The sequence below is a fragment of the Balaenoptera musculus genome, chromosome 6 (assembly GCF_009873245.2).
Source record: "Balaenoptera musculus isolate JJ_BM4_2016_0621 chromosome 6, mBalMus1.pri.v3, whole genome shotgun sequence".
In the NCBI taxonomy this organism is placed as follows: domain Eukaryota; kingdom Metazoa; phylum Chordata; class Mammalia; order Artiodactyla; family Balaenopteridae; genus Balaenoptera; species Balaenoptera musculus.
Window position 1 is genome coordinate 15,846,569 of NC_045790.1, and position 18,016 is coordinate 15,864,584.

Sequence of the window (18,016 nt, forward strand, 5' to 3'; positions counted from 1 at the left end):
AAAAGTTTTGATTTCTACAAAAATGTAACTAAGTGATCTAGAAGAGCAATTCTGAAATTGTGGTCTTAGATGACACCTAGGGTCACTGAGACTGTTTCAGGTCTGCAAGGTAAAAACTAGTTTTATTATAAAATTAAGATGTTAAAAGCTTTTTCACTCTCATTTTTGAGGCTACGTGAAGTGTGATGAATGTGTGCCTATGCAGTCTTAAGTTTTCTGAAAATTTCTAAGGTAGAAGTTTAGGGTATAAATATGTGTGTTCTCAGAGATTAACTCAGTTTGTTTTCAGAGATTAACTCGGTTTGTCCACTGAGTATTTACCAGCAAATGTATGCTATACCTATTTTAACCTGTTATCTCATTATTATCTAATAAATCATTATTTTGAAATCCTGAAGATGCACAAAAATGTAAAAATAATGCCACTTTTTTGACTTTCTTTTATTTTGGAAAGTTATTTTTCATAAAAATATGCCTTTTATGTTAACATGTAATGACCTTTATTTTATTCATTTAAAATAGTGAATGAATAAACTACTTTTTATATGTTTTAATTTTTAACATGGTAAATAATAGATATAGCCAGTAAATGAAAGACATTAAGGAATCCTAGGATCAAAAAGTCTGAGAACTGCTTATCTAGAAAGATGTGTTACAAATGGAAAAAAAAAAAAGATTAAATTAAGTGTGTGCATTAAAAAAGTAGGATTCTGCACATGGACTGGTTTGCAAATGTCTTAAATTCTTGCTCTATTATTATTTTTTAATGGAGACTAATTAACAGATGTATATATCCTGTCACCCAGCAATCTCACTTCTGAGAATTTCTTCTGTAGTCATACACATAGGAAATGCCATTTGTAAAGTTATTCACTGTAGCACTGTACATAATGACAAAATACTGGAAACAACCCAAGTTGGGGGAGAGAGGGAGGCAACATATGTTGGTTTAAAAATTACTTTTGGGGCTTCCCTGGTGGCACAGTGGTTGAGGGTCTGCCTGCCAATGCAGGGGACACAGGTTCGAGCCCTGGTCTGGGAGGATCCCACATACCACGGAGCAACTAGGCCCGTGAGCCACAACTACTGAGCCTGCGCGTCTGGAGCCTGTGCTCCGCAACGAGAGAGGCCGCGACGGTGAGAGGCCCGCGCACCACGATGAAGAGTGGCCCCCGCTTGCCGCAACTGGAGAAAGCCCTCGCACAGAAACGAAGACCCAACACAGCCAAAAATAAAAATAAATAAATAAAAGAGTTCCTCTAAAAAAAAAAAAAAAAAGAAATCAATGATTTCTCATCAAGTCCTCATGAACACTCATGAATGCCTGACTTGGATTGAGATGCAAAGAGATAAAAGCAGAATTCCTGTTTACAGAAGTTTACAAATAAGCAGGGTCACACACTCATACAAACAATTAGTAAATGAATATAAAAAAAATTTAAAAAAAAAAATTACTTTTGCTTTCCTATTCTGGAATAATATGCAGCTATGGTAAAGGAATAATAAAAGTATTTCTGTGCCGATGGAGAAAGATCTAGAATAGTTGCTAGGTGAAAAAAGCAAGGTGCTAAACAATGCCTAAAATGCTAACTTATAGCATTTGTAAAAATGGGGTGGGGTGGGCAGAGGTGAGACTTTTCACTGTATGGGGTTGCGGGGGGGATGTGTGGTTGCTTTTTCAACTTTTTTATCCTCCTGATCTTTGAACTATGTGAATATATAGCCTAGTGAAAAAAATTTTTTCCATTAAAAATTTTTTTCTTCCAGTTTTATTGAGATATAATTGACATATGGTAAAAATATTTGATAAAAGAAAAGAAACAAAAAATCACAGGTGTGATTTTTATATACAAACAATTTGCAAGTTTAATTAGGGGACCTAGAGACCCAAAGAAAAAGGCTTAGCCCTAAATCAAGCTTTGGCAAATAAAGATATATGCACACTGGGGGTGGGGGAATTGGATGAAGGCAGCCAAAAGGTACAAACTTCCAGTTATAAGAAAAATAAGTACTAGGGAAGTAATGTACAGCACGGTAAATATAATTAACACTGCTGTAGGTTATATACAAAAGTTGAGAGTTAAATCCTAAGAGTTCTCATCACAAGGAAAACAAATTTTTTTCTATTTCTTTAATCTTTTATCTCTATGAGATGCTGTATGTTCATTAAATTTATTGGCACTCATTTCATAACTGTATATAAATCAAACCATTATGCTGTACACCTTAAACTTACACAGTGCTGTATGTCAGTTATATCTCAATAAAACTGGAAGAAAAAAATGCATGCACATGGTTTAAGGAAAAATGAATTGTTTGAAGCATGGATTTTTTAAAAAATTCCCAACGTTTAGCTGACATTTTTTATTAATTACTAATTCTGAGTGCATTGAGTAAGAGTCTCTAGGGACCCAACGGTAATAAATTGGGTCAGTCACATTCTCATTCCACCAAACCCCAGGACTCTCCTGGGCCTGAGGCTGGAGGAAGGTTAGGAGGCCCGGTGATACAGTCAGATGTGAGGCAGGGAATTTGGTTTCCCACACAGGGGCATGCCAAGCGCTCTCTCCAGGCTGATTCTGTGGCCACCTTCCCTCCCACATGGGGCTCTGCCTCTGGATCTCACCCGGGGCCCAACAAGGGGTCCCCCCTGGGAGCCTCGATGGCCACAGTAAGGGTGAGAACAAGGCAGCTGGGCCTCGGAGACCTTGTGGTGAGGTTGCCCTGCTTGCCCCCAGGAGGGCACGAGGCCCCTGGCTGGCGGTAGACTCTGGACTCCTTATCTGCAGGCATTCTGCCAGCCCGCCAGCCTCGAGGTCAGCAAAGTCCCATTGTAGACATCGAGAGTCCTGCCTGGGGCCCCATCATCATGACCCTTCCTCAGCCACTCCCCACCTTCCTATGTCTCCAGGGAGTCAGGAAGAGAGGGGTGAAGACTCCTCCAGAAGAAATTTCTATCCACACAAGCAGAGAACTTCCCAAATAAGCACAGGGACAACTGGCTCCTTCTTCTTCATGTTTTCAAGGAAAAGTCTAGGATTATCAGCAATTTTATCATCACACTTAGGAATAGAAACTGCACCTTTCTTTGGTCCTCTCAATCAAGCCTCTTGGCCACTAGCAAACAATGTGACTTGGAAACACCAGTTAACCTCTCTAGATCCAGTTTCTTTAGTTGTAAAACAAAGGGCCTAGACTCGAAGATTCCCAAAGTCCCGCCAGTTCAATATCCTATCATGGGTGGTTCTGCAAAACGCTTAAGCGTTATTTTCTGCAGGCATCAAGTACGAAAAGGCTGAATTATTCTGGAGGAGATCCCAATTTCCAGACATATACATCTGTTCATGGCACTACCACTTAGATCGCAAGATCCTGTAAATATTGGACATGGATTGACGGTCCTCCTGCAACTGAGTGAGGAGTGAACAGGTAAGGAAGAGAAGAAGAAGGTGGAAAGGGTTTGAAAACCGAACCAGTCCAGTGACTGATAATTTACTGTGCGTGCGCATGCACGAACACACACGCATGCATCTGCGCAGATACACACGCAGTGTTAGTCCTTCCCGCCTATTATCAGCCCAGAAAAGGAGTATCTCCGTTACCTGAAAGAATCAGAGTAGCTCCCAAAACCAAAGGTGGAAAAAAAGCCTTTGTGGGACAGTGAATATGTGGAACAATCCCTGGCAGGCCACTGAAAAGAGGCCTACCCGGAAAGGCATGGAAATTGCATCCATGTTCCCAAGGAGGTGACGAATCAACCCTACATCTGGGCTCATACCATTCCTACAACCCAACCTACCTATCAGCTCCTGGGACCCCCTAAATAATCCACTCCATCCCAGAGATGATGATGATAATGATGATGTAGATGATCACAAACCTCTACTATGCTCCAGGCACAACCACAACATGATGCACAGCAGTGAGGACAGGTCTACAGAAGTTAAGAAATGTCTCCTGCTGGAGAGTGATGGGGCCAGGATGTGAACAGATTTACCTGGCTCAAAAGCCTGGAATTCTCCTGTCACCTTATACCACCTCTAGTAGAGTGCTGTCTTCTCTGAACTTGAACAAACACAACAGTGTGACCTCTCTTGTGTCTTATTCTTTATGTATGAATGTTCTTTCTCCCCCCTAACAAGTGTCTCCAGGAGCCAAGCCCCATCCCCTCTTTGCACTCTCCAGTGGCCAAGTGCAGAGCCAAACACAGACCAGGCACTGTGTATTTACATACTGAAGTGATGAAATACTGAGAGCCACGGGGCCCTGGTACCTCAATGTAGTCTTCTTGCCTAAATGACAAGGCCAATCATTCTGTTTGGTGCTCTCTAGTCACACCTGCAATCCAGGAAGAGCACCACTAGTCTATATAGTGGCTATCACACAATTTATGAAAAACTCACCTCTGAGCCTCCAACAGGAAATGGAATATGCAGTTTTTAATTTCAGGTGCTAAAAGTTATGATTCTCGACATTCTTTTTCTTGCTTCATCAAGTTTCTCTCAGTTTTTATGGCTCTTGTTTTAAGAGTTAAGGATTAATCGTAGATGCTATGGGTAAGAGTCCACAGATCTAATCTGACTCCTTCTTCCAGACACAGGGCAAGTTAGGAACAGAGCTGGGACAGAGACCAGGAAGCCAGGCCAGTACCCACCACATTACCACCACCATTTCCCAGCAGCCGACCTAACTGGCCTGGGGTTCCTAGGAAAGAGTGACTCCAGACAAAACCAAGCCCAGGGAGGCTCCAGGAGGAAGGGTCAGGTCAAAGCTGCTCCTCCCCCCACCCTTTCTTAGGCCCCCAGGACAGCCCTCAGCCACTCTCCAAATCATGCTCACATACTCACGGACACCCAGGCCCTAGCAGACTCTAGATCCTCAAAACTGAAGCCACAAGCCAGAGCTGCGGAAAATTTCTTGACTCAATCGGACCCCAGGATCACACCATAGACTGCTTGGATGGTATTTTTTCCCATTGCCCTAACCCACCAAGAGAGGGCAGCCTGAGCCAGACCACCTAACCCGGTCGGTAGGGACCAAAAATAGCTAAAAAGCCATGCCCTCGGGATAAGCCAGGTCGGAGTTTAGTTAGTCCCTCCTTTGCCATCCTCCAGCTCCTGCTCCGGGCCGGCCGGAAGATACGGGTCATTTATCTCCAGCTGGGAGGTGGTCTGGCCAGGGTCGGGTGAGGGACTCAGTTCCTGAAAAGCAAAGTCCAGACACCAGTGCACCATCAGAGCCGCCCCGAGAGCTGCCCACCAGATTTGCCCATCTACTCTCTGCTTTTTCTGAGCTCGAGTTCATGGGCTCCAGGAAACCTCTCAGTCTTTTAATGCGGCTATCGACATCCTGCTCCGGCTCCCACATCCCGCGCTCTCCAGCCAAAGGGACCGTAGCTGCGCCTTCTCTTCCCTCGCCACCAAGTAACCCTCGTTGTGGCACCGCGGCCAGGTAGCCAGGTGTCGCCTCCATCCAGCGTCCCGGTCCGCATGCGGGTGCGCCGGAGCGACTTCCGAAACCGCGGCCGGGCTCGGGGTCCTCGGCGCAGCCGTACCCCCACCCCCACCCGGTGACCCCGAGCCCCGGAGGCGCACTGCTCCCGCGCGCGATGCCCCATCCCCAGGGCACGGAGCCGCCCCTCCCACACGCCCTCCCCACCTCACCTGAAGCTGGGCGGACGCCACCTGGCCCGGCGCACCCTCACAAACCAGGCCCTCGGGCGGCCCGAAGCGACAGCAGCAGCGGCAGCAGCAGCGCAGCTAGGTCGGCGTGCCCGCGCAGGGAGGCCGCCTGCCCTCACCCCCCGGCCTGCGTCCTTCCCCCGCGCGGCGCGCATGCCCCGCTATATACCCTGCGCGTCACGGCCGGGCCCGCCCCCGCTCTCGCCCCGCCCCGCCCCCGCCCCACCCCACTCTCCCCAGGGCCTGCCACGTGGGGCCCTGGCTGGCTGTAGGGCTACGTGTGTGAGCTGGCTGCCAGCCGCCCGCTAGACCCGACCAGCGCTTGGCTCGCCCAGGCTTGCGGGGCGAGCCAGCGCCCTTCTGCGCCTAGCCCGCCGAGAGCCTAGCTTCATCTCGTAGCCCTGCCGCGAATTCCATCCCACAGGCTCCTCCTTCCTCTGGAAACCTCCCATTAAGACCTTTCCCTCCTTATGTGGGAAGTTCTCACAACCCGGCCTCCGTCTCCTCGGAGTAACACTGCTACCCACCTAATATGTATATATATATCTTAACACTTCTGATTAATGTAAAAAGCTCGATTCTGAAATACTCCCTGGGAGGGGACGTACCCATAGATAATGTTTTTTCTGCATTTTCCCACCAGGCGAAAGAACAAAAAATTCCTGTTCAAGTTCTAAATAAGCCATATTATATACTCACTTTCGAATTAGATGTCGCACCACATATTGCTTAACCGAAAGCTGGGAGAAATGTTAATTTTTGTGTGAGGAGTGTCCTAGGAGTCTTTTCTGATGTGGAGTAGTTCTATTGAGATGGATATCAAGCCTCGGAAATGCAAATTTCTTGAGAAAATAAGCCACCAATTAAATTCCCATTGTTCTGTTCTGCTGGACGTCACGATTATTTCCTCTGCAGCTAAGCCAGCTGCCACCTCGGTCTATGGGACCCAAAGGAAGGGCTTTCTAAGCAGAATTGTAGCCTGTTAGTACCCAAGTCCCTGTTCCAGCTCAATGACTGGTGCTCAGCCGACACTAAGTGTCTCTGTATTTGCACAGGGAAGGGGGACCACATCCCACTCTGCAAGTCCTGGGGAAAGGAAGGCCCATGATGGCAGTGCTTGTGATGAAAAGCAAGCAGATAATCCCTGGAGTGGGTGGCAGGAAGAACCCAGGCCTCAGTGGCAGCCTGTTCCTCCTTAGGAGGAAGGTAGAGAGGGAAGAAGAGAGAAAGCACTGAAGCAAAGCCAGAGCAGGCCAGATTGTTTATGCCACTCTTGAAGAGACTAGCTGGGCCGTGGGTTTTTCTAAAATTTAATTATCCTCACCCTGCAATTACAGTGCTCCAGTTGAGTAAGAGGTGGGGTGATATTCCTCTCATTTTCCAAGAGATTTCAAAGTAATTGTATCTCTTGCACAATCTCCCTCAGAGCCCCTTCATCTTTGTAATAACCCTTTATATTTGTCTTTCTTGGTTAAACCCGAGTATTTTTCAGACATTATGTCATTCATTTGGGACTCTCAACCCCAAATCCAATGGGCTGTCAGAAATGGCCCAGTCTCTACCATGCCTTCCTTTTCTTGAAGTTCTGGAAAAGGAATGAGAAACTTACCCAGTGATTAAGTGAAACAAGCATGCTTCTAACACACGGAGCTCTGAAAAGTTTGAAGCCCATAAATACACATTACAAAGAGGTGTTAAACTCTTCTTAAAAAACTGAGGTCTAAAAGCAATCCCAAAGGCTCTTCCAGGCAATGTGTCAATACTACAAACAGGGGGGAAAGTACCTTCAGAGAAACGGGAGGGGAGGCAGGACAAGACACCCCACCACAGGCCCTATCACAGCATTCTCACTTGTTTGCAACCAGCAAGGGGTAGAGCTGCCAAAGTCCACCAGAGCTGATAAGCTATCAGTAATCCATTAGGGAATTCAATTAATTATTAACACAGCTAAAAATCAAAAGGTCTTAACTCTCCATAGCCACCCCCACACAAAATTCTTTAGGTATACCCAGAGTCCTGCCTTGTCCCGCGGTCTTTCCTGCCCAGTGACAGGTTTGGAGCCCCAATTCTATCTTTCTCTCTACCTAATATAGCCCTTTCTCCTCTTATTTCCCCATTTCCACTTGTTAAAATTCTAACTCTTCAAAGCCACCTCCCTTCAGAAAGATTCTTGATTCTCCTGAAGCATAGTTGACCTACCTTTTCAAACTCTTTTTACTGTAACCCACAGTAAAAAATATTTTACACTGCATCTCCAGTACAAATAACAACATAGCGAACAAAAATCTTACAAAACTTCCTTAGTATAGTCAACGTTCTGATATTTTATATTGTTTCAATTTTTAAAAAGTGGTAACAAACCCACTAAATTGATTTCATTGGATCATGATTCACAGAATTAAAACATTTTATATGGTTTATGTACTTGCTTTTCCCCTTAAAAATGATTTCATTTCCATCTCTAACCTCTTTACTGGACCTTAATCTGTCTTGCTTACCAAAGATTTCTGTATATACCTGCATCCCCTAACATAACATCTTGCACATAACAGATGCTCAGTAAAATATTAGTTGGATGAATGAACAGGTCAGCTCACTAAAAGTTTGATGTTGGGCAATAGTTAAGGAAGTAAACATAAAAATCTGACATTTTCATGACTGCTATTTCTCTTCTGACAAGATGCCACAGCCGCCTGCCTTTTCAAAAGATATGCAGACAGATTTCTTGTAGCTGAAGTGAGTGGAACAGCCTTGAGAAAGAAGCCAGGGAAATGAGACCCTGGCCCAGAGTGTACAAAGTGGGACTGGGGACTCGAAATCAAAGCCCACTCTGTGGTGTGTTGACAAGGTAGACAACTTGATCAGCAGGGTGGGGCAAAGATCCCCCTTCCACCCCCCAGCTATCACGCGAGCTCTAGAGAGACTGAAGAGAGAAACCAATGGCGAGGTTTCTAAGACACTTTAAGGGGAAAAATGAGTTTTCTATGTTTCGGCATGTCTTAACGAATTTAAGAGGATCAGAAGGAATGTGAAGGTTCTAGTTTACCCAAAATCGTGTCAGAGGACTAGCACCCCACACTCTGTCAGACAAAAGAAAACATCTTTAGAAGCCACATTCGTCATTTCTGTTATCATCCGATGGTTTCAGCAGGCAAAAAAAGATAACTGGGAAAAATAACACTTGGTTCAGTAGCAAGTTATCTATAGGAATTTGTTCATTTCATCTAAGATACCTAATTTGTTGGCACTTAATTGTTCATAGTATTCCTTTATAATCCTTTTAATTTCTGTAAGGTTAGTAGTCCTCTCTTTTCTTTTTTTTTCCCCTGGCCAATCTAGCTAAAGGTTTGCCAATTCTGTTAATCTAAGGAACCAACTTTTGGTTTTGCTGATTTTCTGTATTATTTTTCTATTCTCTATCTCATTAATTTCTGCTCTTATATTTATTAGAAAATTTCGTTACTTTGGTCATCTTTTTATGTATTTATTTATTTATTTTTGGCCGCGTTGGGTCTTCACTGCTGCCCGCAGGCTTTCTCTAGTTGCGGCAAGCGGGGGCTACTCTTCGATGTGGTGCGTGGGCTTCTCACTGCAGTGGCTTCTCTTACTGCGGAGCACGGGCCCTAGGCGCACAGGCTTCAGTAGTTGTGGCAGGCGGGCTTCAGTAGTCGTGGCACGCGGGCTCAGTAGTTGTGGCGCACGGGCTTAGTTGCTCCACAGCATGTGGGATCTTCCCAGACCAGGGCTTGAACCCATGTCCCCTGCATTGGCAGGCGGATTCTTAACCACTGTGCCACCAGGGAAGTCCCAGTCCTCATCTTTGAATGAATGTTTAGATGGGAACAGAATTCCAAGTTGACTCTGCATTTTTAAGTTATTATTCCTTCTGTCTTAAGCATCTGTTGTGGTTGATAACAAGTCTGCTGCCAGTCTAATTCTTTTATAAGCAATCTCTCTGGTTGTTTTTAAGAGGCTGTCTTTGGGGCTTCCCTGGTGGCGCAGTCGTTGAGAACCTGCCTGCCAATGCAGGGGACACGGGTTCGAGCCCTGGTCTGGGAAGACCCCACATGCCGCGGAGCAACTAGGCCCGTGAGCCACAATTACTGAGCCTGCGCGTCTGGAGCCTGTGCTCCGCAACAAGAGAGGCCGCGATAGTGAGAGGCCCGCGCACCGCGATGAAGAATGGCCCCCGCTTGCAACAACTGGAGAAAGCCCTCGCACAGAAACGAAGACCCAACACAGCCATAAATAAATAAATAAATAAATAAATAAATAAATAATTTTAAAAAAAATGTTAAAGATTCTGTCTTTGGTGTTCTGTAGTTTCACTACAGTACATCTAGGAGTGGTTGTGCTTTTCTCTATCCTCAATGAGTTTCTTCAGGTAGAGGATTCATATTTGTCTCTCATTCTGGAAAACTCTGTCTTCATATCGTCCATAATTGTGTGGCTTATTCTTTCTATTTTAACCTGCAGGAACTCCTATTAGACCTTCTCATTCTCTCCTATATCTTCTCTTCCATAGTTCCCATTTATACCTCTGTGTGCTGCAATCCAGTTGATTAGTTGTTTCTCCAGGGCTCTGGGCTCTCACCAGTCTGGGCCAATCTTCATGGTAATTTGTCAGCATGTGGTCCTTCCACATGCTAATATGAATTCAGGCTGCACACACCTGTCTGTGGCCCAAGCTTGGGGATTTCTCATAAATGCCTTTTGTCTAACTTTCTTGCTGCTGCCCCAGGATGGTTGGCACAGACCTTCTACTCTACACCCCTTCCAGGCTCCAGCTCTCTATCTAGGAGAATTCACCCCAGCAATCCTACACCTCATAAGGTCTAACGCTGCATCTTCTATCCTTATCTGAAATGAAAAAGCTCAGTGCTCCTGTCCCTGCATTTTGTCCATAACCCTGGGATGCTGTGTTGGCATCAACTGTAACCACTCTGGCTTCCCTTTCTTTCTTGTGCCTCAGTATCTTCCCTCCTTCCTCCTTCCCTACCATCTCTCTCTCTTCCCTTGTTCCATTTCCTGAAAATCCAGCTACTTAACATAAAAAAATTTTTTTTTTCTATTTCGGCCAACCTTCGTCAGTATGGTCAGCTCCAGTCTGCTGTGTTGCCAGAAGTCTCCCGTACTCATTCTTCTTCTTTCTTTTTGTGCCACGCAGCTTGGGGGATTCTCAGTTCCCTAACCAGGGATCCAGGGATTGAACCCCAGCCAGGGCAGTGAAGGCGCCAAATCCTAACCTCTAGACCAGCAAGGAACACCCACACTTACTCATTCTTAAAAATATGTATGTATTTTTTAGAATAGCTTTAGGTTCACAGCACAGTTTGCAGAGGGTAAAGATTTCCCGTATACGTACAGCCTCCCCCATTATCAATATCCCCCACAAGAATGGTACATGTGTTACAATTAGTGAACCTACATCAACTTATCATAATCACCTAAAGTCCCAGTTTACATCAGGGTTCATGCTTAGTGTTTCACAGTCTATGGGTTTACACAAATATATAATGACATGTATCCACCAATACAATATCATACAGAATAGTTTCCTTGCCCTAAAAATCCTCTGTGCTCTGCCCATTCATCCCTCCTCTCCCCTAACCCCTGACCCTTTCACTGTCTCTATAGTTTTTACCTTTTCCAGAATGTTATATAGTTGGAATCATACAGTATGTAACCTTTTCAGATTGGCTTCTTTCACTCAGTAATATGCATTTAAGTTTCCTGCAGGTCTTTCCAATAGCTTGATAGCCCATTGCTTTTTAGCACTGAATAATATTCCATTGTCTTGTCGTACCATAGTTTATCTATTCACCTACTGATGGACACCTTGGTTGCTTACAAGTTTTGGCAATTATGGATAAAGCTGCTTTAAACATTCATGTGTAGGTTTCTGTGTGGACAAAAGTTGTAAACTCATTTGGGCAAATACCAAGCAGTGTGATTGCTTGATCATATGATAAGCATATGTTTAGTTTTCTAAGAAACTACCAAACTGTCTTCCAAAGCGGCTATACTATTTCACATTACCTCAGGCAACGATGAGTTCATGTTGTTCCACATCCTCACCAGCATTTGGTGTTGTCAGTGTTTTGGATTTTGGCCATTCTAATAGGTGTGCAGTAGTATCTCATTTTAATTTGTAATTCTCTAATGACATATGATGTGGAGCATCAACACATGATGTTTGAGCCCTGGTCTGGGAAGATCCCACATGCCACGGAGCAACTAAGCCTGTGCGCCACAACTACTGAGCCTGCGCTCTAGAGCCCACGTGCCACAACTACTGAAGCCCACGCGCCTAGAGCCTGTGCTCCACAACAAGAGAAGCCACCGCAATGAGAAGCCCGTGCACCGCAACGAAGAGTAGCCCCCGCTCGCCGCCAACTAGAGAAAGCCCGCGCAGCAACAAAGACCCAACGTAGCCAAAAATAAATAAATAAAAGTTTTTTAAAAAGAAATTTTTTTTTAATTTTAAAAAATTAAAAAAAAAGAAATTGGGTTCTTTCTAGAATGAGTTCAAGAAGCACTGCACCATTTAAGATGGAGTTTCTAAATAAATAGAAAAGGACGTAGTGGTGAGGCAAGCAGCCAGGGTGCTTTGGGAAGGTATTTTTAAAGGTTACATACACGCCAAGAGGTACATGCAAAGAAGGGCAAGCATGAGGAAAAGGTGAGAAGGGAGGGCCACCCTTAGGAGCTGGCTCTCACTTAGGCTAACAGAAATTGTCTGATGGGAAAAGAGATTTTTGAAAACAAGACAAAACACACACACACACACACACACACACACACACACACACACAGAGTTGCCTCATTTGTCCCAGAAGTAAGACTGTTAGCGTCTTTTCCAAGAAATCTTACTGCCAGATCTCAGTGAAATTACCTGGGTACCAATACTGGAGCTGCATCCAGCACGCCTAGTAACAAATTAATAATTTTAACAAGTGTTACAGCTCTACAAAGGAAAAGAACTATATCAATATCATATGTCAATGACATTATTTCAAACACAACTACACATTTATACAAATTTGTTTTTATTTATTTCCCACCCCATGACCCAGTCATTTCACATTAAGACTGAAAAAACAAGACAAGAAAACCGGAATAAAAAGTGAAATTTTTGTATTATATTCAAGTATTTGTCTTTTCTGATTATATAAGAGAAAATGAGTATTAGGAAATCTAACTTCAAAAGAGAAATTCAAAATGCTTCCAAAGAGAATCAGAGACTGTTAAGCCAAAAACCAGTGATCCAATGTGTCTGACTCCATGGTGTTTAAATCCCAGGTCTCAGACTTCCTCTGTCCCTCACTCCAAACGGAACCGAAGCGCACTTGAGACCACTGACACCCAGAGCCGCTCAGCCTCTGCGAACGCATTGCTTGCTCAGTTTTCTTCTAAAGGTTTTTAAGCTGAAGTTTCTCATCTCACACACTGTCATATAAAATAGGGATTTCTGCTTCATCCCCTCCCTGCTATCATACCAAAAAATAAATAAATGCAAATGTGAAAAGATTAAATGTAACCGTCTTTTAAAACCCAGGTAAAGCAAGATATGACTGAATTAGCCCTGAAGGGACTGGAAATTTTTTAAACGGGGAAAAATAAACACACAAAAACAGTGCTTCCCCAAAACACTGAAACCCACAGACACAGTGACAACTTTCTAAACTGAAACATCTGGACTTTGGAAGGAGTGTCATGTTTCCCGAAGCCAACTTCTAGAAATCGTAACATGGATTCAGAAAAATTCCTAACAAAATGAGCCAACAGCCGGGAAGAGGGTATTGAGCAACGGAAATGAGTGATTCAATTTGCAAACATATCAACAGAAGAAAAGAAGGTGACACACTGGGGAGAAAGGGTCAAGAAAAGCTCATGCCCCATTATGAACCTTCCAAGCTGCTGAATTTCACAGGTTCTGATGCTTAATTTTTAAAAAACTGAAACTTACTAAAGATCAGTAACTGGAGCAAAGCTGGCTTTGTGCCTGAGTGTGTGTATATGCGGCGGGGAGGGAGGTAGGAAGAAATCAACATGGCACGCTATAAAGCAACTGAAATATACAGAAAAAACTGCATTTGGCCTCTCTTAGGAGGCCAAGGAATAGCTAAACACCTCTTTCAAAGCCAGCTCAAGTCACGTGTCATCAACTCAATCCCTAGAGAAGATTAGGTAAGCAAGGACCTGACTATCCCACCAGCTGGTTTTACTACATGCCTTTCACATTTTCCAGCAATAGGCATATCTTGAAAAACCTTGCCTTCTTACCTTTCCCAGTTGCCCAAATAAAGTAGCTCTCTACTTTAAGAAAGTTGCAAAGACTTCATTCATTATCACCTCTGGCACCAGAAATGGGAACTATTTATTAGTAAACAGAGTTTGTAAGTGCAATCGCTACTTCTGCGGATTTCTACAGCTCAAGTTGGCTTTGGAGGCTCCTAAAGGGTCCCCATCTACGCAGTAGCAGACTACCCCCATGTGCTCTACAAAGGCAACGAGACAATTTCTAGCTGATCCTTAGGGTGGAACCTGCTTCTTGGTGATATCAGGTTTAAAAGAGAAAAGGAAAAAAAGATATCTTATTCTACTGGGTTGGTGGAAGGGAAAACACCAACACAAAACCCCTTTCAGTCACTGTTAATCCTGCACAGCTGAGTTCACAGCTGAGTTCAGAAGTCTGATTGCTCTGACCAGCCCATGTCCTGATTGTCCAGTCACAGGAAGAACAGGTTCTCACACAGCTGGATGGCTGGTTCATGATGCAAGATTTGTCCTGACAGGAAAGCTAGCTTGTGGGCATACTTGCAAGGAGCTGGAACTCTAATGGTACCAGGCCAATTCCAGTACATGTGGCACAGTTTGAAAGTCAACCTGTAGGCCAAGAAGAAAACATGATCCTTTTCACTTTCCATCTTCAATTTGGAGCACATTATGTACTTCTGGGTGTGTGACACAGCATACTTACCAGCAAACTGGGGGACTGAGGAATATATGATGCAACTTTTGGGAATCATTATTTTTAAGTGGAATTGTATCTATTTCCACTATTTGTAAGTCAAGAGGGCATGGGGAAATTCCCACTTTAGGTGCTCCTCTTTTTATATCAAAACAAGGAAAACAGCAAGGAGAACATGTTTTTGTTTTGGGGTTTTTTTTTGCCTCAAGAAAAAGCTGCAGAAAGGTAAGTACCCCAGCAAAGTATTTATATAATCTGAGCACAAGAGCAATGCATCTCAAACCTGGCTGTGTGTCATGATCATTAGAAGCAGTTTTTAAAAATGCGAATGCCTCAGAATGCTTGGAGTTCGTGAAGCCTGGGTGTATTTTTTGAAAGGTCTCCAAGTAATTTTAGTGTACAACAAGGATTATCAGTCGCACCTCAAAAAGATACCATTATCATGAAAGACAAGAAGAAACTCAAGGGGTAAATATTCCTGGCAGTGGGCAGTATTTGTCTTTTCTGATTATATAAGAGAAAATGAGTATTAGGAAATCCAACTTCAAAAGATAAATTCAAAATGCTTCCAAAGAGAATCAGAAAATTATTAAGCCAAAAACCAGTGATCCAGTTTGTTTAATTCAGTGGTTTTAAAATTCCAGGTCTTAGCCTTAGCTCACTGGCCAGAATTATTTACAAGTGAGGAGGAGGTTAGTGGTCAGCTCACCTCTGCATATGATCAGGGCTCAGGTGTGCAGTGTTGAGAACACAAACATAATGGGTAGGAATGCCACAACCCTGTCGTACATGATGGGCAAGAAGGTAGAAGTCCACCCTAGAGAGGAAAAAGTACAAAGTAATGGTAGAGTTGGATTTGGCCAGAGCTGGAAAAGATCTTGGAGATCATTCTAGCTCCTTCACCTAAGGCTCAGAGAGATCAAATGACTGGATCAAGGACATACAAGGACCAAACTAGGCTGAGAATTCAGGTCTCCTGACTCAACAGGCTATTTAAGAATGGTGGTAGAAATGACAACTGTGTGCAGACGGTTAAGCATGCATAGTCTTAGGAAAAGACTGTATGTTCAATATTTTATACTTAAGAGGTAAAAGCTTCATTGTTGGTTTGTGTGTTTTTAAATAGTTTTTAAAATTTTACTTTTTAACAGTAAAATCTCTGATTCCATTCCACATCTCTCTAGGCAACCTCCCCATTCCAATACCCAGGGAACAGATAACTTCTCCAACCTATTCTTGTTGAAATAACTGTGTCTCGCCCACTTACCACTCACAGCTTGTTATTGTATGATCTACCACAGTCCCGGGGGAGGGAGTCACAAAGTGCTCGGTAGAAGACCGGTACACATTGGTGCTGATTTTCTTCTGAACTACAAATACCACCATCTTGGGATGATAATTCTCAAAAGCTTCAAAACACTTCTGTAGCTGAGGAATCTCATAGCTGGCAATTGTCTTTAGTTGGCCATCAGACACTCCATCACGGTACACCACAATCTTCTCTGGGAGACAGTGGTTCACCTGAAACAACACCCTGCTGAGGTGAACTGTGTGGCCCTGAGGCTAATGACCACAGGCAGAGAAACGCTCACTCAGCAAACAACCTGGAGACACGGCAGTAGGTCCCTTTGACAGCTGGGCCCAAAGCCATCATGTTGGAAGGGCAGGGAGAAGCAGCTTCTAGTCATTTCTAGACTTCCTCAGGGCAGTAAAACAGGTCTGGTACACCAAAGGTGTTATAAAATATGAAACCAAATAAGCAAGCTCTGAGTCATATATATACGGCTTATACTGAAACGGTGTGAAAAAAAGTTAAAAGGAAGGAAAATTATGGGCTGAATCAATCTTCCTACCACTTGGATTTAACACTAACTACTGTCTAGGCAAAAAACAAGGTGAACTGCTGCAGAAATTCTAACATATAACTGCACATCCCACAGATCCACCATCCTCACGTTTCTGTGTATTAGCAACATCCAAAGTTGCTGACAAATGAAAGGGGATCCTTTACTAAATATTATCCTACCATCAGGTATAGTGTGAAACATTCTTAATATAACTAAGTAAATAGTCCTGGTAAATTGTCTGTGGATCCAAATCAAATTAAATGCTGGCTTGAATCAGTTTTTTGTTTTTTTGTTTTTTGGGTTTTTAAAAATTATTTATTTATTTATTTATTTATTTATGGCTGTGCTGGGTCTTCGTTTCTGTGTGAGGGCTTTCTCTAGTTGCGGCAAGTGGGGGCCACTCGTCATCACGGTGCGCGGGCCTCTCACTATCACGGCCTCTCTTGTTGCAGAGCACAGGCTCCAGACGCGCAGGCTCAGTAATTGTGGCTCACGGGCCTAGCTGCTCTGCGGCATGTGGGATCTTCCCAGACCAGGGCTCGAACCCATGTCCCCTGCATTGGCAGGCAGATTCTCAACCACTGCGCCACCAGGGAAACCCCTTGAATCAGTTTTGAAAAATAATTTTTTCCCCATTTAGAGAATATAATTATGTTCTAGTTGTATGTGACTTCAATAATTTTAAAAAATAAGCTGTTTCATTTTAAACTAGAAGTTTTCTTTGAAGTGCTTTGGTTTAGGGACTTCCCTGGCGGTCCAGTGGTTAGGACTCCATGCTTCCACTGCAGGGGGCACGGGTTCGATCCCTGGTTGGTGAACTAAGATCCCACATGCCATGTGGCATGGCCAAAGAAATACATAAATAAATAAAGTGCTTTGGTTTAATTCAGTTAGTGACAGTTTGATTCTGATTTTGGTTCATCCTAGGTTTTTGTTCACAATTCCCCTCAAAACCCTAACTTATCATTGAATTAGATAGGCTTATACTACATATTCTTTATAGGTTACTCTACATGAAAATTTAAGTTTCATTTCAAAGAACCCTTTTTAATAATAAATAATCACCTAGCATCTTTTTGGAGTTTAAGTTTAAAATTCAAATATTTTATAAATGTCCCTTTTTTCTGAGACCCCGCAAGTACTGTATTTACAAACATGTGATTCACCTTCACATTCCAAGATTGGAATTATTCCCCCAGTTGTACTTTTTTGTTTTTATGTTGTTTTTAGCTGTCTAGCATCTATTCCACCTCTTTTTGGTAAGAGCATTTTAAGTGTCCTCCTGCCTCCAACAGGATACATTGGAATTCGTGTGATTATTAATCAAGGTACCTTCCCCTAATCCAGGGCTTCTCAACCTCAACACTACTGACATGTAGGGCCAGTGGATTCTTTTTATTGGGGGCTGACACTAGAGGATGTTTAGCAGCATTCCTGGCCTCTACCCACTAGATACCAGTAGCAATCTCTCTCAGTTATAACCAAAAATGTCTCCAGGATGCCCACTGGGGGAA

General features: G+C 43.6%; 2 protein-coding genes across 2 annotated transcripts in view; both read right to left on the reverse strand.

Annotated features, from left to right (window-relative positions):
* Positions 1-5,823, reverse strand: part of SLC39A14 (solute carrier family 39 member 14) — a 46,554-nt gene extending 40,731 nt beyond the window's left edge. The window contains exon 1 of the mRNA XM_036855948.1: positions 5,664-5,823. The gene's annotated coding sequence lies outside the window, so the exon portion shown is untranslated. The remainder of the gene's footprint in view (positions 1-5,663) is intronic.
* An 8,590-nt stretch (positions 5,824-14,413) lies between these two features.
* PIWIL2 (piwi like RNA-mediated gene silencing 2) overlaps positions 14,414-18,016 on the reverse strand; it is an 87,747-nt gene continuing 84,144 nt past the window's right edge. Inside the window, exons 21-23 of the mRNA XM_036855884.1 lie at positions 15,923-16,176; positions 15,365-15,472; positions 14,414-14,570 (exon numbers count right to left, since the gene is read on the reverse strand). Coding sequence (XP_036711779.1) covers positions 14,414-14,570; positions 15,365-15,472; positions 15,923-16,176 — 519 coding nt within the window. The remainder of the gene's footprint in view (positions 14,571-15,364; positions 15,473-15,922; positions 16,177-18,016) is intronic.